Source organism: Medicago sativa, chromosome 8 (assembly GCF_051527215.1).
Source record: "Medicago sativa cultivar Bolivia chromosome 8, Bolivia_mono, whole genome shotgun sequence".
In the NCBI taxonomy this organism is placed as follows: Eukaryota; Viridiplantae; Streptophyta; class Magnoliopsida; order Fabales; family Fabaceae; genus Medicago; species Medicago sativa.
In genome coordinates, this window is record NC_140756.1 from 57,907,273 (window position 1) to 57,934,448 (window position 27,176).

Here is a 27,176-nt window from a genome sequence, read left to right on the forward strand (position 1 = left end):
AATATGGAGATATTTAACAGTTTTTTTCTTCAATATGATATCAATTTAGAATGATATCCTTGAAACGTAATAAATTTCTATGAAATTAGTTTCATATAATACTCTTCTGGATATCATATAATGCATTCTCAGTGCGTACTACTCCATATAACAATATATTTACTCTTCTGGAGCCTCTTCAATATTATTTTTTTTACCATTAAATGTAATAATAAAATTAGTTTCTTTGTATCACTCATCTAAACATTTTTATAGTCCTTTACATACGAAATCTTTCATTTTCAAACAATATCCAACAAAATATACATAAATTATTGTACTTCTTAGTGAGTCCAAGTTCAAGGAGCAATACTTACATGAAACCTCGAAATAGTATAGATATACCTTTTAAAAGAAATCAATGATACAAATCTAATTTATAGTCATTCTAGCAACTAACGAGAATCCCATTTCAAAACAATATAGTTCGTAAATCTTAATTGTTTCAAATGTAGCAATAATATCAAATTCATAAGGACAATACATACTATTTCATTAGAAAATAAATTATGTGGAGCATTCTACCCAAAAATAATAATAGGTGGAGCACAAATTATACGAAACAAATAGTATGGGTGATGCAATCTAAAAATAAAGTTCAATTTTATCATGTGAGACTTCATCTATTCAATCAATGACTACTCTTATGTTCAATCACAAATGTGATTTATCTTTCAAAATTGTCTTGATATTGTTTTCTCAATGTTGCTACTTCAGAAGAACATTCATGAGGCATAAACAATTTTTTTTTAATTCTTTTGATAGAACTTATTCTAAGATCAAATAGATCTTATATATTTGAATTGTGGTTAAGAACTCCACAAACCTCTATGAACAATAAACAAGTAAAATCACAATTTTGCAATCCTTCAAGGATGATTTAATATTAAATTTTAGTTCTTCAGAAGCTATATTCCAAATCTTCAGAAACAATGATCAAGAAACTTCTTTATTTGAGCAATCCTTCAAGGATCCTTAAAATAAAAAATTAGTTATTCGAGCACTACATTACATTCTCAACGTGTAACTCTTCAAAAAAAAAAAGATAAAATAGATCCTTCAAAAAAGATAAAATAGATCTTATTTTCAAATAAATCTATCAATGCCAATGAAGATCGTGATTTTTTCCATCCTTCGAGGATGCTTGATGTTAAATATTTAGTTCTTCAAGAACTATATGTATATCTCAAACCTTCATAAACAATGACAACAAAAAAATTGATTGTTTGCAATCCTTCGGGGACAATTCTTTTGATCTTCATATATATTTAGTTCTTCAGGAATTATATTACACATGATCTTCATAATGATCAAGAACAATTGTTTTGCGCAATCCTTCAGGGATACTCGTTGTTAAATTATTCAAAAATTTATAAAGAATATCAAACATGCTAATAAAATTCAATAAAAAAATTATTAAAAATATAAATTAAGTAGATGTTAACAAATATCTAGTTTTTCAAGAACTCACCACAAACCTCTCGAGAATAACAAAGAAAAATATACATTCGTTCTTTGAGAAATCCTTCAGGGATAATTTAATATTAAAAGGAAAAATTAGTTCTTCGAGAACTATATCATAAAATAACTTCATTGTGTGAACAATCCTTCATGGATGATTCGTTGTTGAATTCTTCTGGAATTTAACGAAAATAAAGGAAAATAGATACGATAATTATAAGTTAAAGAACTTTTTCAACAAAATTTATGTGCAAAATAAAATAAAATAACCATTGACATGAAACATGTTCTATATTCTTAAGCTTTTATGGGTGCGAAATTAAAACTATCCCTTACCTAATTATCATAGTCTATACATTGAGAAATTGAAAAGTTGTAGATAATTCACTCAAACAAAATTTTAGAAAAAAAATGAGAAATTAAAAACATAGAGATGTAATGAACCATTAGCAAACCTGAATCATTGTCTAGAACCACCATTACTTCTTTAAATTCTTCAACACTTTTCATCGTAGCAACTGTGATTAATCTTCTGATCTTGTTTATGACTATATCATACTCTTTATCATACTCAATCTCAGAAAATGTCAAGTTTAATATAAAAAATTGATAGAATATAAAATCGAAAGCATATAAGAAACAAGTGAAGATACTAGCTGATTTTCAGTAACATATATCTAATAATTATATTTAATAGGTATTTATAAAAACCGTAAGACGACAAGGTAGTAAGCACCCTTAGCATATGAAGTGACCAAGACATGCAAATTTTGAGCAGGAAAGAAGGAACTTTGGATCAGAAGAACATGACAACAACGTGATGATGAAATACAAAGGTCATATATTTAAAGATAGAAATTCATTCCATGGAAGCAAAGTTTAGAATCAATAAATTACATCCTAAACATGTAAACAATAAAACAAATAATATCAAGAACATGTAAACAACACAACAAATAATATCAAGAACAAGTAAGAATCGATATCACCTCAAACTGTTAGAGCTTCGTGCTGATAACATGTTAAGAAATAAACTAAAAGCACAAGATCAAAGAAGAAGAGGAAGAAGACGATGAAAGCACTTTGTATTATTTTCTTCACAAGTGTGTCTTTACAATACAATATGAGCTCATTTTATAGGACACAAGATGAGTAAGTGAGTGATCAAGGTAATTAAGGTCCACTAACTATTCACTCACTAATGAGGGTTATAAGAAGGTGGAAGATTAAGGATAGACATCCACTAAATTTTCCACTAAGTTAATTATTCATAACAATAAAGTATTTGTTTAGTATGGGGTGGTTGGTTTTGGCTGCATCCAGGTTTCATATAGAGAAGATACCGACATTGCAAGTAACTAAGAGTGACTCAACCAAGTCGTCACTATAAGCCAGTGTCACTGATCAACTCAATAATCAATAAAATGAAAAAGAATAACACTGGTCAAGTTTGAGGTGGGTGTAAGGTGGGACGAATAAAGCAAAGAGTTGTTGAGTTGATTAGCCTTGGATGACAGCAGAATATATATATATATATATATATATATATATATATATATATATATATATATATATATATATATATATATATATATATATATATATATATATATATACACACAAAGGTTGACAACTTTGTTGACAACCTTGTTTTTCTCACTTCTTATTGGTCAAAAACAATGGAGAGAGAAAAAGGAAGAGAGAGGATAACAACATCATATGAGTATGAGAGAGAAAGTTGTTCAAAAGTTGTCAAAAAGTGGTTGTCAAAATATCATTTCTCATATATATATATATATATATATATATATATATATATATATATATATATATATATATATATATATATATATATATATATAGGGTGTATCAAATGAGAGGAATTAATTTGGACGGTTGGATCTAAATCAATGGCTCATATTAAAATGCTCTTTAAAAATGGACAAGTAGTGCAACATATACGCTTCCTCTTCCCTGCTTTGTCGTTCTCTCTTTCACCAGTAATTTCTACGGTTTCTTTTGCTTCTTCTTTTCATGTTATAATTTCACGTTTTTGTCAAACAAAAAAAAACTTCACTATCACCGATTCACCATCATAAATTGGTTTTTTTAGGTCAGGGAAAATTCAAACTTCTGTGGTCTCTCTCACTCTTCTTTTCGTGCGTGCCTCTGGTTCTTTATGTTCCGGACCCCATTCCATTCGGAGTTTCAGGGAAAATTCAACAGAAAGAAAGAAAAATTTAGGTGCATTTTATCAGGTGTTTTTTCTACTGTTCTTAACTATACTTTTCCAAAATAACTAGGTCATTTGCACACAAATTTTTTTTTACCCTAAATTAAGTGATTCATTTCATAATTCAATGCAAAATTAATTACTTTTTTTCCAATTATAACTTTAATTAATACTAATTGTATCACTCTCAATTCAATATATTTTACTTTTTTTATGAATTGGGAGAGAGGACAAGCATCTAGTGGAAACACCGACATCCCAACTAGTTTGACATCCCGGGTAACCTCCATCCTATGTCGCCAAACTCAAATTTTATTCAAAAAGGGGGGAAAATATGTACAAAGAGGGGGGCTAGGCCAAAACCCTCAGAAACAAACAAAAAACAGCAAAATAAAACAACCATAGATTAAGGAAATCTGTAGTTTGGAAGACCACATCTATCCTGAAAGAAATCATAGTCTAAATCAGATGGTAACGAAGAAAGCCAAACCGCTCCCTGGACTGCATGTCCCATATTCACCAACCTATCAGCACAAACGTTACCTTCTCGGTATATATGGGAAGAAAGCACCTGTACCCCAAGCCGACAAGCATTATGTCAGCGATTGCGAAGCAAAATCGGAACCAAAGAGGGAGTTTTGAAGACGGCTAACGCACTAGTAGAATCACTCTCCAACCAAATATTATTCCAACCATTTTGGGCAGCAAACTCCAAGGCAAAGATAAATCCTTGAATCTCCGATGAAAAAAGTGTGTCAAGACCCAAATTACAAGTGAAAGCACCAAGAAATGTACCTAAATGATTTCGTAAAATACCACCACAAGCAGCATGATTACCAACAATTGAGCCATCTGCATTAACCTTTATCCAGGGTGAAGAAGGTGCCTCCCAAAATACAGTAATAATATCCTTGAAACGTCGATGGTGCGGAGCAACAGAAAAAACATCTAGAATAGGAGTATCTGATAGTAAACAATGACCAACAGGCAAGTTCCCACTCATTGCTATAGCAGCCTGTAATCAAACCTTGGCAGCATGAATAGACACTACATCCGAGGAGAACCGAAGAGAATTCCTCAAGAGCCAAATAATATGTAAAGTGTGAATCACTACCGCCACATAGATGTCTACGGCATGAGAGGAACACCTAGAGGGAACACAGTCCATGAGGGAGATAACGGAAACAAGATCTATCACACAATATAGCTTACCCCCAATCCAAGTCCAAAGCTCCACCGCAAAGGGACAATGGAGGAACAAATGCACCGAAGTTTCATCAGATTTCATACAAAAAATGCAAGCAGAAACAGTAACGCAACCTCTAGCACGAAGGTTTTCATCAGTGGGCATCTTTCCATGAATCAAGCGCCAAAAAAATGAAAGAATGAGATGGCGGGATGCTAGACCGCCATATCATATCCGACCAATGAAGAGCAGGGGTAGCAGGTGTCAGAAAAATTCTAGCTTGTTTTGCAGTCAACTTACCATCCGTAGTGTGCAGCCACACCAACATATCAGAGAAAGGGGAGATCGGCAGCATCACTGTAGCCAACCAAGGGGTCATGTGATGCAGCAATGCACCCGAGAAATTCCAGATGCCATTTTCTATCACATCTGTAACTTTTCCGAAAAAATATCATGAATGCTGGTGTCGATTTGAAGCAAATCGAGATGAGGTTCACCAAGCCAATTGTCCGACCAAAGATTAATATTGTCACTGGTGCCAATAATCCAAGTAGAATTAGAAGTAACCGTATATATGTGCACTTTGAGACTAGACCAAACCGAGGACTTTATATAACGCGAACAAGGCCTACCATTTGTAAAATGGGTATTACTTTTCCCACCCTATGGTTTTCCTCGCGCGCCCTATTTTTTTCCAATTTTACCCCTAGTCCGGATTTCGTAATCCGAAATGCATTGTTAGTAATTTTCAGATGTCTCCGGATTTTAAAATCCGGACTAGTATTTTAGCAGAACTTTTGCAATTTTAAGCTCTACAATTCGTAAAATAAAATGCGAATAAAATAAAAAACAGAAATAAAAAGACAAAAACATAAAAACAACTCATTTTATTAATATATGAACAATACATTACAATAATTTTCAAGCTTTTTAAGCTTATTACATAAGATCCTAAATCTATTTCTAATCTCCTAAGAGCCTAATTCTAATCTCCTAAGAGCCTAATTCTAATCTCCTAAGAGCCTAACCACTGCTATGTGATAGGACATAGCAGTAGCTTGGCTATTGGAGGAAAACCGGAGGAGGAGGGAAGAGGGTGCTCAAACTTACGCCCAGGCAGGCGAAGCTAATAACCACACTGACCCACATGAACCTCAGATGAACCGCGCTTTGTTGCAGCGCGGTTCCATCCTCATTGACCGTTCATACAAACCCTGAAAGTTTTCAACGAGGCCCTTATCTATGAAAGGCCAACGATAGAAAACCATGGTTGTAGAAGGAAGAAGAGGAGGAGAGGGATGGTGTGAGAAATGGTGGGGTTTGGAAGGGTATTTATAGGGAGGGGTGGGTGAAAAACGGTTGGGAAGGAATAAATGCAGTCAAAAAACGTGGTAAAACATGTTTTTGACTTGACCACAGTAAAAAACACGTGTGGAAGACCACCGGCCATGGCACTGAGGCGTTCCGGAATATACAATCCGGAATGCACCTTTAAATTCCGGAATATATTTTCCGGATTAGTGCGATTATGGTGCTCTTATGGTGAACGAGGGGAACGTTTGCACTTCTTTGTAGGGCGAAGGACATTCCGGATTGTATAATCCGGAATGCTTCAGCATTGGCTTCTTTTGAAAGATTGCTTGGCTTCTTTTGAAAGAGTGCCATCAATTAGTGGTTGGACGGTTACAACTACTAACACGTTTTCATTGACTGTATTAATGACCTAGGACTTGTTTAAGGCTATAAATAGGTTTCCATCTTCAACAAACACCATCATTCTTCACTTCACCTATTTTCTTCCATTCTCTTCAAATTTTTTAAGTTTTGTAGGAGTGTTTGTGGTGTCATGGTCATTGTTGACCGTTCCTATGAACCCTGCAATTGCATTGCAGCTTGTGTGGGGTTCATATAACGGTCAACAGAGACCTTTGACATCAAAGAAAGACACAAAAAAGCGTATAGCAACTGGTCCGGATTCAGTTTTCCATAAAACACTTCACCACTTTTCTTCAATTTTCGTCGTATGTATTTAGTTTTTTACGAGATTTGTGGTGTCATGGTCATTGTTGACCGCTCATACGACCCCTGCAATTGCTTTGCAGCTTATGCGGGGGTCGTATAACGGTCAACAGAGACCCTTGACATCAAAGAAAGACACAAAATATGCATATCGAATTGGTCCGGATTGTATAATCCGGAAACACTAACAATCTTGTTCGGAAAATGTAATCCGGACCAGGGGTATTTTTGAAATTTTTACAGGGCGCGCGAGGAGGCCATAGGGTGGGAAAAGTAATACTCTTGTAAAATACTTTTGCTTAAAGAGAGCAGCCCATTGGCAATCCTTGGAAACCAACTCCCACGCCAGCTTCAACATTAAAGAATCATTAATCAAGTGGGTGGGTTTGATATCGAGAACCCCAGCTGCCCAAGAACAACACATTATTTTCCAAGAAACCGTGCAGACCTTCCTAGAGTGAATATTCCCGCTCCATATAAAATTCTTAATCCAAGAATCCAATAAACACAACAGTTGACGCGGCCACATTTAAACTTGAAAAAAATACACTAACATGCCATGGATAATATATTTTACTTTACATTTATGATAATGGTGAATATACCAATATTTTACAATGGCACTCAACAATTTTTTTTTCTTTCTTTCTCTTGTACACTTTTCTTAATATGTGTGAAATAAACAAAACGCTAAGTTATTTTGGCACGGAGGGAGTAACTACTCATGATTTTCTCATAGTTTTTTTTTGACAATTTTTTTTTAGTATGTTATAACCACATAAAGTGTATTTTTAACTAAGAACCATACGAAAAACACATGATAAAATGCACATGAGTTTCCTTAAAAAAAAAATGCACATGAGTTTTGTCCTCAATTCTACCTATTTATTTGTTTCTTTCTTTCAAAAATATCATTTATTTGTTTCTCAGTTTTCTTCATTAAATTTCATTTTAAACTATATTTATTTAGCATAGCTTTCGTTAAATTTATTAGATAATTTATTCATTTTTTAAATAATAAATTGATAGAGAAAATTTTAGATAATTATTTGAATAAATTATTTATTTTAACAAATTTTATATATTTATAAGGAAATAATTATGTTTGTCTACATGTGTTCATTATTTTAATTCTAAACACACACTTGATAATTTTTCATCTTATATAGCTAACATTTATTTTTTTTCATTTCAAAAAGGTAGATATTAATAATAAACTATGAGTTATATCACCAACAAATAATTATGGATTACTAGCGAAAAGACGCCCGTCTTTTCCGCTTTTTTTATTGCACTAACGTTTAAAAATTATGAACGCTATTTTTTTATGAAATTTTAATTTTGATTAAAAGTCAAAAATATAAATGTTTTTTGCTTTCAAATTATAACAAATCAAACTAATCATGATTATCTATTTCAATGAAACCAACAATATAACCAAAAAAATATAATCTAAGTTTTATTTTTTTAATGACACCAACAACAATCTTTATTATAGAAAAAGTTGTTGTTTAAGGGTATAATTGGGATAATGAAAAAGTAAGTATAGATACACTCATCTAGTTTGTTACACTTTTTAAATGATAAAGGAAAAAAATGGACATTTGTGTTTGTGACACTTTTATTTTAATATTTAAATTTATTTTTATCTATTTGTTATATGTGTTATTTGTATTGAAAATTGAGGGCATTTTTGGAAAGAAAAACTCAGCCCAAAAAAAACTGAAAGGTGTTGTTTTCTTTATATATAATATAGATAACATGAGCGATCTTTTTTTTATTATTATTTCTCAGTTATATAGATTTTCAATAAATAGTATGCATATCACACAAACACTAATTTTATTGATAATTTTTCAACTTAGATAGCAATGTTTTATTTATTTTATATGATAGCAATGTTTTATTTATTTTATATTTTAGGCAAATATTAATAATAAATAACATATGTTATATAAACCTTTCTTTTATTTAAAATAAGTAATCTTTTCTTTTTTATTAAAAAAAAGTAATATTTAGTAATAAGTATAGATTACTTTCGTGTTATATAGGCTTTTACTAAATATCATACATATAATACAACTATGGGACTAAAAGAGTAATTAAACCTATAATATAAGAATCTTTAATGTTAAAAGAAAAACACAGTTTTTGTTATAGGCTTTTACTTGTCGACTATCACACGGATTGATGTGTATTGTCGTTGATTTTTTAATAGTTATCTACGGTTGTAATATTTAAATAACCGTTAACCTCGCTCCAAAAACACATCTATCTTTTGAAAATAAAATAAAAAGTTCAAAATCACGCCGAATCAATAACAACCACTCAAATCAATAACAACCCCACCACCACTCCAATCAATGACAACCCCACCACTCGTATCAATAACAACCACGCCACTATCGTTGGGCACTGAATACCCGTTCTGCAAAGATCGAGCATCAAACGCCGCTACCGCTATGCCCTCCTCCCACTCAAACCAGATACTTTAGCGCTCTGTTATGCAAAGATCGGCATCAAACTGTAATGATTACCTCCTTCTTGCAAATGGTGTTTAGTAACCCCTATTCACACTCTTCTTATAGTAACCCCTTTTTTTATTATTTTGTAAAATTCGTTTTCTTTAATGATTTATCTCAAAACGAATCCATTAAACACAAAGGATACAATCCATTTTATCAGCAATGTGACAAGAAATGTCAATAAGTTTAGGAGAAGTAGCACTGTTACACACAATCTTCAAATCAAAATTCAAGATGATAAATCTAATCAAGGTGCCAATCCATCCAAGCATCCATACCAATACTAAAAAATTGCTCCAAACCTTAGGATAATTAAGGTTAGACTGAAATTCTATGTACCACAATCTTTCAAAAAGTGCATAATAGATTTGTGCAAATATTGCATCGTGAACACAAATTATCGGTGGTCATACCTTCAACCAACCTTTCTACATTTGTGAGTAAGTAGAATGAGATTTTTATTCCAAAGAAAAGCTCTAATTCCATGAGTATTGAGGATGGTTCCATGTCCAGTCTTTTTGAAGTTGGCACTCTGACTAAATTGACAGGGATGTTGATGCAGCAACAAATTATAGGTAGGACTTGAGAGAAATAGACATCAAAGGTAACACTACCGCAGGGAAATATAGCAAACCTACTGAGTGGGTCAGGGGGAGTTGATAGCAGCATATCTGTCACAAATTGATGCAGAAAACCACTGCCAATCTGTATCCAATCCCGGAAACCATTTGCTTCATAAATGAACATGAAAAACGGAAACATCGGGGATTGATGAGGAACCTGGCCATGACTGAGCTCCATTCGGGGATCAGAACTAGGAACCCAAGAATCCTATCAGAACTTACCATCATCTATGTTTCTAATCACTAAAGTGATATTGTTTTTAATGTCTGCACAACCATTTACAATAGCTCTCCGTAGATTAGAAAAGCTAGATTTTATTCTTTAAGGAAGAGATGTTGAGCATACCACAACAGTAATTAGCATTCATGATTTTAACCTAAAGCTTGATCGAGTCAATGATCATATAGCAAGATAACTTCATCATGCGAGCCTTCTTTAGAAGCTTCAAATTCTTGAATCTTACCGCTTCACCTTCCTAGGGACAGCAAAATGTATCCCCGAATGAAACCTGTAGATAGTTTTTCAGCTTCCAAGAAAGCAGAAACAAGGGGGAAGAGAACATGACGACATAACTTGGACTATTGATAGCTTGATCCAACAATACTCTATTTGCAAAAGATCAATACTTTCCCACCATCCAGTGTTTTCCTAGTTTTGTTCAAGAGAAAGAAAATAAATTCGTAGAAATTTACTGGTGAAGCATAGGAGCTCCAAGATAGACAGACTCTCAAGACAAGGGATTGGCTCAGAGAAAGATCTCGATGATCTGGAATATTCTTGGACAAAAAAAAAACAGAGTTCAGAAGAACAACTCTTTGCCCCGAAACCTCACCAAGTTCTTGGAGAATATCTCTAATACAATTGACCTGAAAGGACGAAGCTTCAACTACAAGGATCAAATCATCAACGAAGCACATATGCTGATATTTTAGGACTATTCCCTGCCAAAACTATAGGGACTCCATTTGCCAAAAGGTACGACATCCTTAATCCTATGGTCAAGTCCCCCCAAACAAAGCACAAAAAAGGTATGAAGATATTGGATCACCTTGCCTTAAACCCTAGAAGAATTAAAGGCCTACATTAATCCATCCCAATTTATCCTTAATGAATTTGTAAACAAACACTTGTCGGTTGTTAGAGCCAGATCTCTTCCCAAAGAGTTTACCATCACAAACCTTTCACTAAGAAGAACTATCTACATACAAATTCTCTTCACTTACGTAACTAGCCTGTTTCCACCAAGTGGCATAAAAGTAGAACCTGTGAGACTACTTATCAGACCCTAGGTTTATATTTCATCTAATATGCAAAGTTTACAACAACATTATTGTGGCATTAGAGTTTACAGAATAAAAAATGTTAGCAATCATGGGTTTCAAAGATGTTAAGATTTAGGATTAGTTGGTTAAGTAGGATTAGTTGTTAGTTTGTTACACAATTAGTTAGATAAGTTAGAAGTTCGTTACACAATTGGTTAGTTAGTTGGTGACACAATTGGTTAGTCAATTGAGCCCTATAAATAGGACTAAAATGTACTCATTGCATCATCTTTTTCAATCAAATTTTTAATGGAATTCTCAAGAGTATTCATATGCTCTCTATCCTTCGGATGTGTATGATCTTTGGCCATCTTATCCCGTGATTTTCAACAGAAGATAAATCACAGACTTCATAATGGGAAATCTTTGCTTTCAATTAACAGCAAGAAATCAAGCAAGAAAGGATAATAGAGAGAAAAAAATCAAATAAGAAATACCTGATATAATTTTTGGATTAAATCTCGAGGGGAAAATGTTACACAAAATAAAATATTACATAACAGATGTTAAACTCTAAAGTTCGTATGAGACATCAAACTGCTTTCAACACAAATGACCTGAAACAGCCAAACTGGAAACTACATATTGAAAAGAAAAAAAAAAACTTGTTAAAAAAAAAAAAAAAACCTATTGAAAAAAAGCAAGCACCTAAAATATTCTCAACATGACACTATACTCAGTGCCTCGAAAGGCAAAATTTGATTTCCGACATTTTCATACAGGAATATTTTGTACTATTATACATAAAATGTGTAAGGAAGAAAGAGAAACATCGAAGAATAAAATATGAAGCCACCAAATAGACCTCAACTTTGATCCGAAGAGAGGTTCCAGTTGCTTGAACCATACTGGCCCCTCGTTTGAAAGAATGAAACACAAACATAACTAGTATGAAATGTGTAAAAAATGAATGACCGCTGCCATTGACAATTTCGCCTCATAAATCACGAGGAAAATTAGTGATTTGTCCTTCTTCCAGTATATCCTTTCCATTTATCTTGTATGTTATCCTTATACGCATGACAAGAGATTTCTGTAAAAGAATAGATGCTTACCGTCAGCCTGACAAGTCTGATTTAAGAAGCACTTGAACACAAAATCATAAGGCACATGATAGCAGGGACGGAACTAGGTATATCAAATTAGGAGCTGTCGCACCCCCAAGTTCCATAAAATTCTTATATATGTATACTTGGGTTTTGCATATTCGCCTCCTAAGAGAGAGATGGCTGTCGGTGAAACATTGTATGTGGGGGGTATTGCATAGTAGATAACTCTGCCTCCTAGGCTGCTTGCACCACTTCTAATTAGTACTAGTAGTAATTTAAATTAGGGTTTGTCTAAAAGTTACTACTTTAAATTTCTTAACATGTGCAAATTTGCACATGATAGAAAAACCCTTTAAAGTAAATAAACTAATTCTCTTTTTGCTAATCATTGAATGCCAAGCACTTTTCAGTTTTGGATGCACCTCAATTCAAAATGGTTGTAGTTTCATGTCATTCTAGACATTTCCAAACTAATCTAACGCCACCACATAATACATATTTTCAGAATGCCAGTAGTTTTCACTTAGTAAAGACAATTGCTTTTTTCGGTGAACTTGTAAAAACAATTGTTATGCATTAAGAAAAATTGTTTTGCATTTTGCCTCTTTCAAAAGGAAGTTTTGTTTTGAGCTAATAAAAATAAGGCGCCTTAATTATTAATAAAAGTGTTGAGATTTAATTAAAACTTTTTTTTGTAAATAAGTATTTATGCTTATGTAATATGTGCATAAATTAGTTTAACGCAAGTTTATGGTATCACTCACACACACACACACACAAAAAAAAAAAAAAAAAAAGATAGTGTTAAATTCTCGCCTCCTTTAATAAAAGTTTCTAGTTCCGTCCCTGCATGATAGAGCACAAATACTTTGTAAACAACAAGGAAAATTTACCTTTCCATGTTGGCTGTTAGTAACTCTTAAATTTTGTGTGATTGAGCCCTTTCCATTAGCAGGGAGAGTATTGCCGCTAGCTGGATCCAAGAGCAACTGAAGAAACTGAAAATTGAAATACCAACATACGTGAGGAATAGATGAAGAATATAACGAGTAAAACTGCCCAAGATTTTCAAAATGTACATATGTAGCACTCAAATGTCAAGAAGTAAATACACTAATGCAAAGGAAATGATTCAGGTAGTGACAGGTGCAGACACTTGTATTGCTAGAACTCTTTGCTTTTAGAGAAGTAACAATTACATATTGTGGTAAACTGGTTTGTATTGTGAAGTTTATACAATTACATATCAAGTAAAGGCATGGGAAGATATTTTCAATAGCAATTGGAAATCATGGAACGTAAGACGATAAATATCATGATACAATTGAAAGCAGTAGATCAGAATTATATGTTAAATTCTCCTATAAATATCTTGACAGTACATGTAAAAAGCAAAACAGCGCATAGACGGGCATACCTTTGGAACTGCTGCCTGGAAAACAAAATCTGTATATGCATTAGAGGACAAATTCATAAAGATAGCTTGGATATTGGTTGTTTGTGGGGTTCCTGGCTGTTTTGAGAGATTGAATGTCAACCTCAAGGAGCTGCTCTCGAATGCAGTTATAGACGGATTAACCGGTCCATTGTTTTCTATTCAAGACAAAAGGAAAATGGGTAATTAGTAATTAGACTTAATATTAATCAATGTTATTTTGCATTTGCTAAACAAAGCTTACCACTTGCTGATGGGCCAGAGGCAAAAACATCCAATAAATCTGTCATAGAAGCAGCTCCAGCAGTTGAAGATGCTCGTGAAGAAAGTGAAACTGATGAGAGATCATCCAATGATGAAATCGGTTCCCTTTTACTTGTACTGGGGGATAACATATTAATTATAGATGAGTTGCTTTGTGCAGGAGGTGATTCAATAGGTGCAGAAGGTGATCCAATCGACAAAAGATCCAAAAGAACATCTGTGCCATTTTTTGAAGTATGAGTAGCACCTAATATCATACATTATAATAATGTTAGACTGCACTGTTCACCGTAACTATGATTGAATGTATCTTCGTCAATAAACTTCCGCCTTCAGAAAAACAAAAAGATGCATGTGTCTTTATGTTTCTGTCTCTTAATTTTCCTTTATTGAAGATAGAACTATTGTGTTATTCAAGTTGCACTTCGTAAATTACTTATAATCTCAATGTAACCAAACCCACAAAACACCGTAAATTTCATTGAAATATATCTAAACCCGACAGAAAAAATCCTATATCTTCTAGAAGCATTAATAACAACAATTACATTTTAAAATTTACCAAATCTACAACCATTAGTTCCTTTTGATTTTTGTAAAGAAGTGGCAGTACTTTGTCCTTGATGTTCTTTAATTCCTTTGGCTGGAATTCCCTGGAAGGAATGCCAGAATTTTCAAGGGAACTTCAGTTTTGGATATCATTTGGGATACATAGTTTTATGTTTCTCCAAATTTTCCTTCTCTATGGTGTTCTGCCTATGGTCTCTATAGAGACGTTTCCTTAATAGACATGCAAAGAGATTGGCATGCCCTGTTACTAGATTCAACCATTCAGGTTCTACATGTTATATTTTGTAATTTCTTTGGAGGATGTTTTGTCCTTTTTCTTTGTATTCTTCTGCTCCTCCGTGAATTATCTTTTTACCTCCTCGGAAAAAAACTGTCGATTCTATATTGATTTAACTATTGACCAAGTGGTTCAAAACATAAATAGAGCTACTTATTTGTGAAATAAACAACAATGGATATTCTTAGATAAAAGATATTTACTTATACATGGATTATTATTAGATAAAGCGCAAACACTAACCAGACTGTTGTGACACAACTGACTGATCAACACCAAGAAGATCCTGAAGAAAATCACTACCAGAAGAGCTCGGCGCTGGAGTAGTATCATCTGCACTTAGATCAAGCAAATCTAGAAGTGGAGCCACAGATTTGACAACTCCATTCGGAAGACTAACTGAAGGTCCTGTTGGAGTTGAAGCTGCGTCTGTCAAAGACCCAGCCCTCCTAGCATTGAAAGTCTCCTCATCCAAAACTGGCATCCTTTCTACAAGTGTAGAACTGCATATCGAAGAAAAATTTCTGATTATGGGATTCCTCTTAAAAGATGGTGGTAGAAATTCAAGTTCTCAACATATTACATAAGCAATTTGATTAGCCTCACCTAATATTTTGATGCTTTGCAATAATGGAATTGAACTCTACAGATCTTTGCTGCAATTCTAGCACTAGGTTCCCTTTGTACTGAACTATTATTTCTCTGATTCTCCTATACATGTAGAACAAACAAGAAATTAAAATTTTCATGTCAAATGTACAAATAAAAGAGGGTATGAGATTATTAGATGTACACAAGTATTTGATTTATAAAAGGACTGAAGAACATGGATGAAAAAGAAACATTATTTGTTATAGACACGAGTACACATGCATGGGATCAATCAGGTTATATTTCAAACAATTTTAAGCCTGATCATCTGGGCTTATACTTGAATACTACATTCCTAGAAAGCAAATGCCGTATAGATGAAAAAAATTCATTTTATGGTATAATGTATAGATAGGTATTCATAAACATTTGAAAGCATATCATACTCTGTACAAGAAGGGAACCGCGAAGAGAGCTTCAATAAGGCAACCAAAGCCATTTCTTTTGTGGTAAGATCTGATGCATGGCGTTTTAAAGCATGCTCAACAACATCCACAGCATCTGATTCGGTGACCTGCTCATATCAAATAGATGAAGAATAAAAAGACAATTATAGAAGACAAAGTAAAGAAAAACAAAAAAACATAATGCAAGATTATTGATTGTAAATTTTCCTGCGTGCTACTATATAAATATTCAACAGTCCAACCATTGTTAAGTGATCTAATAACCTACATCTCTAAAACACAAGGAATTTAGTATTGGCTCATTACTCCTACAAAATTGAAATAAGCAATGAGAATTTAAAAGAAAGGTACGGCAAGCCAGGATCTAAATTTTATAGTTTTAGTGTGCCATCATACCCAGAATTCTGCAAATTAGACAAACAAATGCTAAGCATAAAATAACACAAACAACAACAATAACCACTAAGTGGGGTCGGCTACATGAATCAAACGGCACCATAGTGTTCTATCAAAAACCATGTCTTTCTCCAACTCATCAATCTCTAGATCCTACTTAACAGTTTCTCTTATAGTTTTTCTAGGTCTTAACCTCTAGGATGTCAACAAAAGAAACAGGAAAAGAACCAGATAATTTATTTCAACAGTGATCAAGTGGTACTGAGACTGATGGATTTTATTTGTAACATGACATCAGTACTGCAAGGTTAGACTTCCTACTATATAGAATTACAAATACATCATGTATCATCATCTAAATGGGAGCTATACAAAAGGAAGCCTCATCAGAAAGGGTGGTACTAGAACATTTTTTTTATATTTATTTTATTTTAAAAACTATTAGAACTATATCATCATTGATTGATCTATGTCATGAATATTCAACAAAATATTATGTTTGGGGTAGCAACTATTGAGAAAAAATAGTAAAATCTTAGGTGGACCTGTAGGAGCCACGGTTAGAAAGGTAAATTAGATGGAGGGTAGTCCTGTAGTTAACTGGAGGAGCTAACAAAAATTATATGTCAAAGTCAACTAGAAAATACAATATTTAAATGGTCTATCATTAGGCATGGTTACAATAGCCAATAGGATATTGTGATATTGTTTGATCCTTGAGCCGATCTCACATCAAGAGAGAAGGCTTTTGTTGTTATTTAAAAAACAGCTAGAGCATATTTTGTGTGTAGCTAGCAGTACCAATATGAGTATCAACTTATTAAATTATTACTTGAGATCAAGTGACTTTATCATTTTCATGGAACATGAGCAACATTAGAAACATCACAGATAAAATGCCAACAATCCATTCACTTACTGTTATTGGATCTTCTATGTCAAGCATTTCAACATTATTGATTAATAAGTCGCCATACTCTCCAAGGCACCACATTGCAACACGAACAAAAGTTTCCTGATGGAAATATTCATCAATGTTATATTGCATAAATGGCAGCAGGAGAAAATCAACAGCATTAATATATTTTGTTAACAAGCACCTGTTCTGTTGACGTCTGAAATGCCTTGTATAATGCTCTTACAGTGTATCCATGAAGCTTGGAAGCATTGCTTATGACAACAATTAAGGCATGCCATACTTCATCTTTTAGGAAATTTCCGGCCTACTAGCATAGCATAGAGATCAATACTTGCACTTAATTTCTAAATTAATAGAAGGAAATATGGACACTACAAGCATCAAATTAGTGATACAAATATACAATACAACACTAAATTTATCCAGGGATGATTTGTGACCACAACATAGAAGCTGCAATGCAGCTTGGTACTTATTATAGGGATAGAGACATAAAAACATGAATTGAAATAAAATATTATGCATGGCCTATCGGAAAAATGTAATAAGCTGTCATGGAAATCGATTTTAATGGGATGTAGCATGCCAGTTGTAGAGATGAGAAACAATTAACTACTTATCATACACGAAAATACATCACTGGTTAATACCTATAAACTAACATCGAACGGGTTTTTCATCTTGGAGATTTTAGTTCACTACAAAAGCTTGTTTCTTAGATTCATACCTTGGACAGAATCTTAACCATCTGATCAATGTACCAGATCTTCTCAAGGGAAAACCTGAAGTGCAAATAATTGAATGCTAATTAACCAAAACATATTGCAGGTCAACTGATGAAAAATCCTCTCTAGTTTAAACTGATAAAGAGGAACATGCTCATGCAAAATGGGCCAAATCGCTTCTATTTTATTTACCAGAGAAAAGAAACAGGGTGAAGAAAGCACAGAAATATCCAGAATGCATAGATTACGGGATCAAATACAAACAAGATGTTTACTATTGTTAACCCAAAAATAAATGAAAAATCGTTCGTAAAGCTTTTAAGAATTAATCATCAACAAAAGTGAAATTTTTTAAACAAATCAATCCATCTTGTATTAACGGAAAGTCATGAATGGCCCAAGAAACCTTTTAATACAGAAAAAAAAAATACATTTTCATTCTAACCATAATACTAAACAGTCAACTCTAGCTTGGTTCCCCCCCCCCCCCCCCCCCCCCCCCCCCCCACCACCACCACCACCACCAAAAAACATGAAAAAGAATATGAATGATAAAAAATGTCCTATGTGCACTGAAAAAGGAATGTTTTTGAGAACGTCCTAGACTCACTTTGAAACTATTGAGCAAATTTTGGTAGTAAGGTCCTCCCTGAAATCTTGATCACTGACTTCAAGGTAATCTACTAGCTCTTTTGTTAAGGGCTTCACATTGGTTTCATTCACCAGAACATAAATAAGTTCAAGGGCTCTTTTCCGAATTGAAGCATCAGAATCCTAAACAAGAAGTCAAGTCACTATCTTCTCAAGGTGTAAAAGAAAACTCAGCTTCATCATCAAATAATGAAAGAAGAAAGGATGCTGAATTAATACTTTTACACATTCCAGAATCGTTGCACGATGTCTCTGCACTGCCTGAGTGTCAGCACTCACAGCCTTCATCAGCATGTTCAGTGCCACATATCTGAAGGGAGAAGTTGGAAAATTTCATTTGAATAATGAAGTGCATAAACCACAAATAAAAACATTAAAATTTAAAAAGAAAACAAAAAAAGCTGATTGAGTACAGGTCGTGGCGAACACGAGATAGGAACTAGTCTGTTAGTAAAGATATTGCAATATGTCAAGCTATTGTGAATGATTATCAATGGTATTCATGCCATATATCCCAGAAGAGAAAGTGTAAAAATACAAGCCTTCATGATTATTAAACTAATTCGGAATTTATAAATGACCACAGAAGGAGAAAATGATTTCAAATGATTCATTTTATAGGTTTGGGCCTAAAATTAGAAGTCCTTGTGACTGAAGTTAAAGAGAAAACTGTTGTTAAGGGTATAAATAGCTTCTACATCAACCCACTTGGGTTGGCTTGGGACCTTGGAGTGTGCTCCTCCTCAAGGTCTCAGGTTCGGTTCTCCCTAGTGTCAATTTGGGTGGGCTAGTTTAGCTTCTTCAAAAAAAAAAAAAAAGTAGCTTCTGCATCTCCATTAAGAAGTGTTATCTGTTTGTTAAGTAATATAAAATGTTTTTTGACAAATAACCCTTTAAAAACTGCACTTAGACAAAATTTATTTCTTACTCCTGCCTTCACCCAAATGTTTTCCTAATTCATAATCAGACAACTTATATATACCTCTGCTTGCAAGCAGCCAGAAGCACAAGTTAGATATTTCTCAAGACAAGCTAAATGTGAATTTGCTTCTGACAAACAAGATTTTCACAAAAAAAATTATACGATAATTCAAACTTCAGAGTAGAGGGCCAAGCAAATTTCATGCCTGTATCGGATAATTAATTAACCTTCAGACATGCTATTTGTCATAATCATGCATAAGTCATGGTCATATCTTTAAATTCCCAACAACTCTTCCTCTTTTTTATTCCTTTATTTTCAAAATATATCTGACCAATGAAAAGCAAAATTGGTAAGGCAACAATTCACTAAATCAGATGATCAACTGTTCAGTCTCCTATGGATTGTCTTGGGAAGCTTTCAATCATAGTAAGTGTGCAATTTTCAAAAGAAAAAAATGCTGATAAATCTTGCTTACTGGACTCTCAATGACATTAATAGATTCTATAAAGTATCTCAGTAACTAATGAAGGAAGGAACCTACGTCACTTTTTATATTAATAAAAATTAGGGAGAGGGGAAATTATTATTAAAGCATCATTAATAGCCACTATATAACCAACCCTGAGGGGATTTGTACTCCGTCCCTGGAGGTTACAAGGCCAAACTCTTATCACCGAGCTAGAACCTCAAGGCTTAAAGTGAAGACTAACAGCTTTGATTCTAATTTTAACCTTTGATGGACTAATCCACTGAAGTGTCTGGGGTAATCTGATTTTGGTCTTTAGAGGTTTTTGTTTTTTGCCCTTTGGTAGGGCTTGTTTTCCTAGTTTTTGGTTGTGTTGATGTACCTTTCTAGAACATTGATGCATCTTCGGTGACAACTCTTTTGTGCATTTCTTGCTCCGGAATAGTGTTTTTTAATATTAAGCGGTTTCTTTCGCTGTTTCAAAAAAAAAAAAAATAAATAAATAGTCCAGATGTTTTATTTTCTGAAAATTACCTGGTATTGTTATCCCGATTTGACAAAAATCTTCCAAGGATATTGATTGCAAGCACACGTAATCCACCGTTATCTTCAATGCTCATTATTGTTTGAACACACTCATACAAAATGGCATTCCCAGCAACTTTGTTTGACTCGGTCTTTGTAGCCACCTAAAAGACAGGTAAGTTGAAAAATTTTAACCATAAATTTAATAAAGAAAATACAGTAAATAATTTTTGTCAACTCATTTACCATTGTAAAGATTTGATAAAGAAAAAACAGAACTAAACAAATGCAGTAAAAACTAATGAACTTAATTTGATTATTTCATCAAGTGGTTTGGTGCGTGAAAATATTGAAGAGTTTAACGGTGCCCAAATTATGGATGCATAACTACAGCAGAACATTTAATTGGTCTAGGCCCAAACATTTGGGCACGCATTGACTCTCCAGGAGGCCATATATTCCTTCCCCCTTCTAACCCACCCTGACATAAATAATTGATTAGTCTAATATAAACCTCAATTATCAGTGTAGTATACATAGAAAGTAGAAAAACAGGCAAACAAATTATCGCAGTAACATGCTTAAATATAAATTGTAGCTACCCATTCTCACTTTTAAGAAAACAGAAGGTTTGTTTGGCATTTGTGTTATTTTCTTTTCTATATTTGCATCCATATGTTTCTATAAGAAACAATATTAGAAATAACAAATTTGATTAAAACCCTTTTTTCTATAAATTCCTGGTAGAGGCATCATTTCTTTCAATATAACTATAAATTTTGTGTTTCTTCTATTAATGAAAAAACATTTATACTTTGGCTATAAACCTATAAAAACAAATTAACTTTAAAAGGGAAAATGCTTTACTGATTTAATGACAGTGCAGCCAAAAAGAATATACGAGAAAGACTAAAGAAATAGCAAACCCAAATGAAATTAAAAAATAAAAAATAAAATCAGATATTTCATGATCCATTCATTCTATATTCCTCACACTCACATTACAACATAATAGCCCTACTGACACCTTCATTTAAATAATTGAACAAAAATAAACAAAAGAAGTATAACCATGAAAACAAAGGGTGCTAAATAAACTATTAAGAATGTCTTAAAGTTGTGTGATTATTGAAGTTCAAAGATTAACCAATTCCCCACCCCCAAAAAAGAAAGCTCAAGCCCTTCCACTGTTTTCACAGGTCAACTGTGATTTGAACTAGACAAAAATAGATGGCACCAATTGGTTGCTGGGCATTTGAGCAAAGACTCGGATGCAATACAATCTTCGTATTAGTGATGCTTGACAATATCAAAATGTCATCATATCAATGTAGAAGATGTTAAGAAACATCAGTAGGTATTAGCAGTTTGCATCACCTTCGCCCAATGCACACAACAGTCTTAGCAATTTGATATAGAGAAAAGGGTCTGCAATGCTTGACGATAATAAAATTTATGATATGCACTGACCTGGGCAAGTATGTCGTTCATAGAGTCGCTAGCATCTGCATCACCTTCGCCCAATTCCCGCAACAGTCTTAGCAATTTGATATGGAGAAAAGGGTCTGTAATGCCAGCAATATCATACTCTGGTGAATAAGAACTGTTTGCTAGATCCTTTAGAGTTCTCACCAAACCTTCTGTGCATTTCTACAATAATTGTTAAGTTTTTATTACACAAGCTGACCACAATCAAATCCACTTGCATATATGTTTTAGATGCCTTAACAAAAGAGTATACTCTGTTCCTTTTTACTCGCTTCAGTAGCTAAAAATTGTTTCTGTTTGTTTGTCATTTTCAAAGTTCAATGCAACAATAATTTTTTTTAGTCAATAATATCCTTAATAATTTATTAGAGAGAGAGATATAGGGAAAATAAGATAATAAATAGTTAAGGGTATTATAGGAAAAAACAAAATAATATCATCAAAGTAACAACACTTATTGGCTTCACTGGTATATGTAAATTACCTTAAAACGACAACTAAAAATGAATGGAGGGAGTGTTATTTTTATGAAGTATACTTGCTTGCAAAGACTAACAAGTGGTGCCATGATGTAGAAAATTGCAAGCTAATCATAATGATTTTGTAATGCAGAGTCTATAGTAGACAAAATTACTTCAGTTCATATCACGAGTTCATGCTACAGAATATACTATGTCAGACAAAATAATTATAAGAAAGGTAGGAAAGTACCTTTCTAATATGTTCAAGAGCTTCTGAGCTAAGTTTACACAGCTCTGTACAAAGCTGAACCCCAGTGATCAAAACTCCATGATGCTTCTCTCTTAGTAAGCCAGTAGCAGGATTTACAAAATTTTCTGCCAGGTCTGGGACTTTCTTTATGATTCTTATAGAGCATAAAGCTGCCTATATAAAAGTGAGTATAGTCAACTTACTATAATAAAAATCTATAGATTCAGGATATTTGTAGGTTGGATGTAGGCAAGTTGTACAAGAACAACAAGTATGTCTCATAATATTGTTTCTTTGTTGGTTACCAAATCCATACAACAAAAGATCCTTTGAGTCCACTAATTAAATACCATCAAATAAATTAAGAAACAGGAAAAAATAATAAGCCATTCTCTCCCAGAATAAAAGCAGAGAAATTTCAAAACTAACTACTTAAAGTGAAGAGAAAGTTGTTGTCATGATGTGTAGGAAGCATTGCGAAGTCATAAAATAAAAGTGTCCATGGCCTGTTTTCCTCTCCTGAGCATTCATTGATGTATAACTCCAAATATCCAAATACATCCAGTTCAGATGTTCCTAAAGTGGTAATAATCTTATGAAAGGACGCAAAATATAAGGTAAAGTCACCTTTTTCCGAATATTTGGATCCCGAAATTGCAGCAACCTCTCAACCTCTGGTGCAAGGTCACGAGCCATTTCTGCTGAACAAATGTTCCCCAAAGCACAAAGAGCAAGTCCCACTATATACTGATTTGTATGATTGAGATCTCTGGGATTTAATTAAGGTTTCCATAACCCACCTTTGATATTGCTCGTTAGAGTATTTGTAAAATGGAATATAAAAAAATGAGGAATAAAACGAAATGAAATATTGACTTGAAAATGGATACTGTTTCAAAGAATTGGTGACCAACATTAGAACTTCTTGTCTTTCGTCAACAAGCAACATAAGGCCAAGGTAACCTATTCTCTTCTCTGGAAATCCAGGAGATGATATCAACTTGAGGCATTCCATTTGACCAAAATGTGTGGGGTAGCCAAGCATGTGGATGAACATTAGCTTGGACATATTCCGGTGCCTGTAGTGTTGGTCATTTTCATCAATTGAAGCGCGAATGGCAGCACATTCTTTTCTTACAACAGTACGTTCCTCTGCCGCAGTTTTGCAAGCACGTATGGCTCGAATCATGTCCCTAAAAGAAGGGATATGAACAATATGGTTAAAAGATACTAACAACAATTAAACTATTATGCACAAACTATACAATAAACATTAATCATCTTTGCAACAAAAAAAAAAATAGGAATACATTGCATTTGATTTTGATTTTGCACATAAAAAGTACTACGAAAATTTCAATTACAATCACAAGATATGTAGAAAGGAAAATAGAGATTGATTCAGTGACTGTATTGAATGACGATAATTTCAATTTCAACTTCCATGTATAATGTTATACTAGAAAGAGAAAAGTTATCCCAGAAGGGTTGGAGAAGAGAATATCATTCTCGGTACAAATTAATAGAAAACCAGTACAAGAGGACTTCCAAATCTCTATATACCATCAAGGATAACCCAATGAAACAGATCATAAGCGGAACACCATAAGGAAGTCAATGATAAAACCCCAATCTAAGAACTCTGTAGAGGCATAGCCTATTGGTTATTGTTTTCCAATTGCAAAGGGCCAAGGACAGCACATTGGCACAACACAGGGCCTAAAAACTTGTTCTGCACCCAAACCTTGCAAAACTCCAAATTGTTGCCCCATATTTCTAGCTATTCTTCCTATAAAATTTGGCATATGCATGCACCTATTGTCAATATTCTGAGCAATGAGTTATTGACTCCAATGCCATCCAGCTAAAACCCTATTCTTTTATAGGAATCCTGAACATCATGGTCACTGCTTCACTTTTTCTTCCCGTCATTTTATAAGATTCCCAAACATTAACAAGTTCTCCTCAATCCTAAAACAACCTAAGTTTTCTAGAGTGACAATAAATTCCCTCTCAAGTAACAACTCACATTGCATCAATAACAACGTCAACATGACTTGAATATGATCAAAATGACGTGATCCATAAGCGTACTTGTGGAGGCAACAATCTATGTAGCACCGACACTTTAGACTAAAAATGTATCCATGAACAACACTTACACATGTGTAGATACATTCATTCAGTCACTTTTAAGTTCTCAAATTATTTCCAATGTCTAAGTGTCGTGTCTGGTGTCCGTGTAAAAATACATTCTCATTTATTATCTTTTCAACAAGAAGCTAAACTCTTGTGAGCAAGTAAAAATGCCACATATGCAACAATTTTCAAGTAACAATCATACAGGATCTATAAATTGTCAATGTCTTCTATATAAACTTAATTAGAAAATATGAATACTAATATAATAATAATAATAACAATAATGGCACAAAAATTACAAATTAATTAGCTTAATTCTTGGCTAATTGCATTGGTGCTAAACAATTTTACAAAATTTTGAGCAAATTCTCAGTAAACAATGGTTCTTGTTTTGATTACTAACCTCAAACGCGTGGATGAAGAGAACGGATTCATGGTTAGAAGTAGAAATTATAGATCCAATTGAATTGAATTTGGTGAGATCCGAATCGGTCACGAAAATTTGGATCTGAGAGAGTTTATGAATTTCTTTTCTCTTTCGTTTTGCTGTTTCTTCCACTTGTAAGCATTGTTAATGGAACGTTCGTTGATTTGGTTTCGTTACTGTTTTTGTATCAATTTTCTTAAATTAAATCAAATCAAATGTTGAAGAAAAAGCAAATGTTTTATTTTATTTTTTTGTCACACTATAATGTCCTAACTAACATTAATATTGTATTCCCACATGTTTACACTTCTCTCTCCTAGCAAATCCAACTCATCAACTAATAAAGTATGTTGACATGGACTCCATTAAACTAGAAAGTTTCCTTTGAAGTATATAGCTTTTTTTCTTTTTGATAATTTGATTTACATCTTATTAATAAATTATAAAAGAATGATGCTAGAAACAAATAATTTATCACATTCTTTCTAACATTTTTGTTTATTGGTTGAGATGGACATGGATCTTAAGTCTTAACATTTATGTATGATTTTTTTTTTTTTAAGTGTGAGGGATGACTAATATGTATTTCATTCGATAAGAGACTAAATGTTTGAAAGAGTGTGCTAAAATGAGTATCGTTAGCATTACTCTAATATCAATATTTGTGATATAACTTAGATCAGGTTTTTTTTTATGAAAAAAAAGTTATTCAATCTTCAAATTACTTTATTTATTATTATATTTTTGAATAATTTAAATTACTTATAATGAATTGGTCTAGGTGGTAAGGAATTTAGTCTTCTTAATCATGTGGTAAGGGGTTTGAGATCTGACTCATGTCTATTTTAAAAAAAAAAAATGTTAGTAGATATTGCCTGCATGAAATTTCTAGAACTAATAAGGGAGAAAATTTTCATGGGCACATACTCAAATCAATATTATTTAGATACACTTACATGAAATCAACAAAATTAAACAAAGATCAACAAAATTATTCAATAAAGATGCTAATTTATCTCATTTATAGTACAGAAATCAGTTAGTTCTTCCCTAGTTATTAGTTTTATATTAGTTACGGTACTTCAATAGTTTTATATCTTTGTATATAAATCAACAGCAGCGCTCTATCTAAATTAGATTTTTACATAACAATAAAATGAGAATTACATCTCAATTCCTCTTTCTCTGAAATTCAATATGGTAACAAATTAGCTTACTCCCGTTTTTCTTCCTTTTGGCGATTGCGTTTCTTCGTTGTTCATCAATGGAGACTCAACCTTTTGCTGATTTTGCAACAAACCCTACCAATCCTTATTACGTTCATCCTAATGAGAATCCATCTATTATACTAGTTACCCCTCTTCTTAATCACAAAAACTATTAGTCATGGTCTCGCTCAATAAAGGTAACATTAATCTCCATAAACAAGTTGAAATTTGTTGATGGTACTCCTCATCTTCCAGTCGTGTCAGATCTTCTTTATGAGTTGTGGATCCGTTGCAACAATATGGTACTTTCCTGGATCCAACACTCTATTTCTGAGAACTGATTTAAGATGACTAATGTTGATAATTAATGAGATATTATTATATAAGTATCATGCAAAATATGTTCGATGTTTAAGATGTTGTTGATCATCCTTTGATGTTGTTATATTATGATGTTGTCCTCTGTGCTGATATGTTGCTGTTGTTATTAAACTAAGTTGCATGAGTCGGTCTAAGTTGTAAAGATGTAAG

The 27,176-nt window shown here is 33.2% G+C and overlaps 2 protein-coding genes across 2 annotated transcripts; both read right to left on the reverse strand.

Annotated features, from left to right (window-relative positions):
- Positions 1 to 4,331: 4,331 nt before the first annotated feature.
- LOC146899908 (uncharacterized) lies at positions 4,332 to 5,084 on the reverse strand. The gene is made up of 2 exons (XM_085736878.1): positions 4,848 to 5,084; positions 4,332 to 4,748 (listed from the first exon to the last, which is right to left on the reverse strand). The coding sequence occupies exons 1-2, from the start codon at positions 5,082 to 5,084 to the stop codon at positions 4,332 to 4,334; spliced, it is 654 nt and encodes a 217-aa protein (XP_085593004.1).
- A 6,752-nt stretch (positions 5,085 to 11,836) lies between these two features.
- Positions 11,837 to 25,612, reverse strand: LOC146899909 (AP-1 complex subunit gamma-2-like). The gene is made up of 18 exons (XM_085737970.1): positions 25,414 to 25,612; positions 23,759 to 24,061; positions 23,496 to 23,637; positions 22,869 to 23,042; positions 22,140 to 22,319; positions 20,679 to 20,833; positions 18,973 to 19,063; positions 18,713 to 18,876; positions 18,105 to 18,159; positions 17,559 to 17,681; positions 17,378 to 17,473; positions 16,042 to 16,169; positions 15,611 to 15,715; positions 15,248 to 15,507; positions 14,138 to 14,404; positions 13,876 to 14,051; positions 13,352 to 13,456; positions 11,837 to 12,442 (listed from the first exon to the last, which is right to left on the reverse strand). The coding sequence occupies exons 1-18, from the start codon at positions 25,443 to 25,445 to the stop codon at positions 12,347 to 12,349; spliced, it is 2,652 nt and encodes an 883-aa protein (XP_085594096.1). The 5' UTR covers positions 25,446 to 25,612; the 3' UTR covers positions 11,837 to 12,346.
- Between the last annotated feature and the right edge of the window lie 1,564 nt (positions 25,613 to 27,176).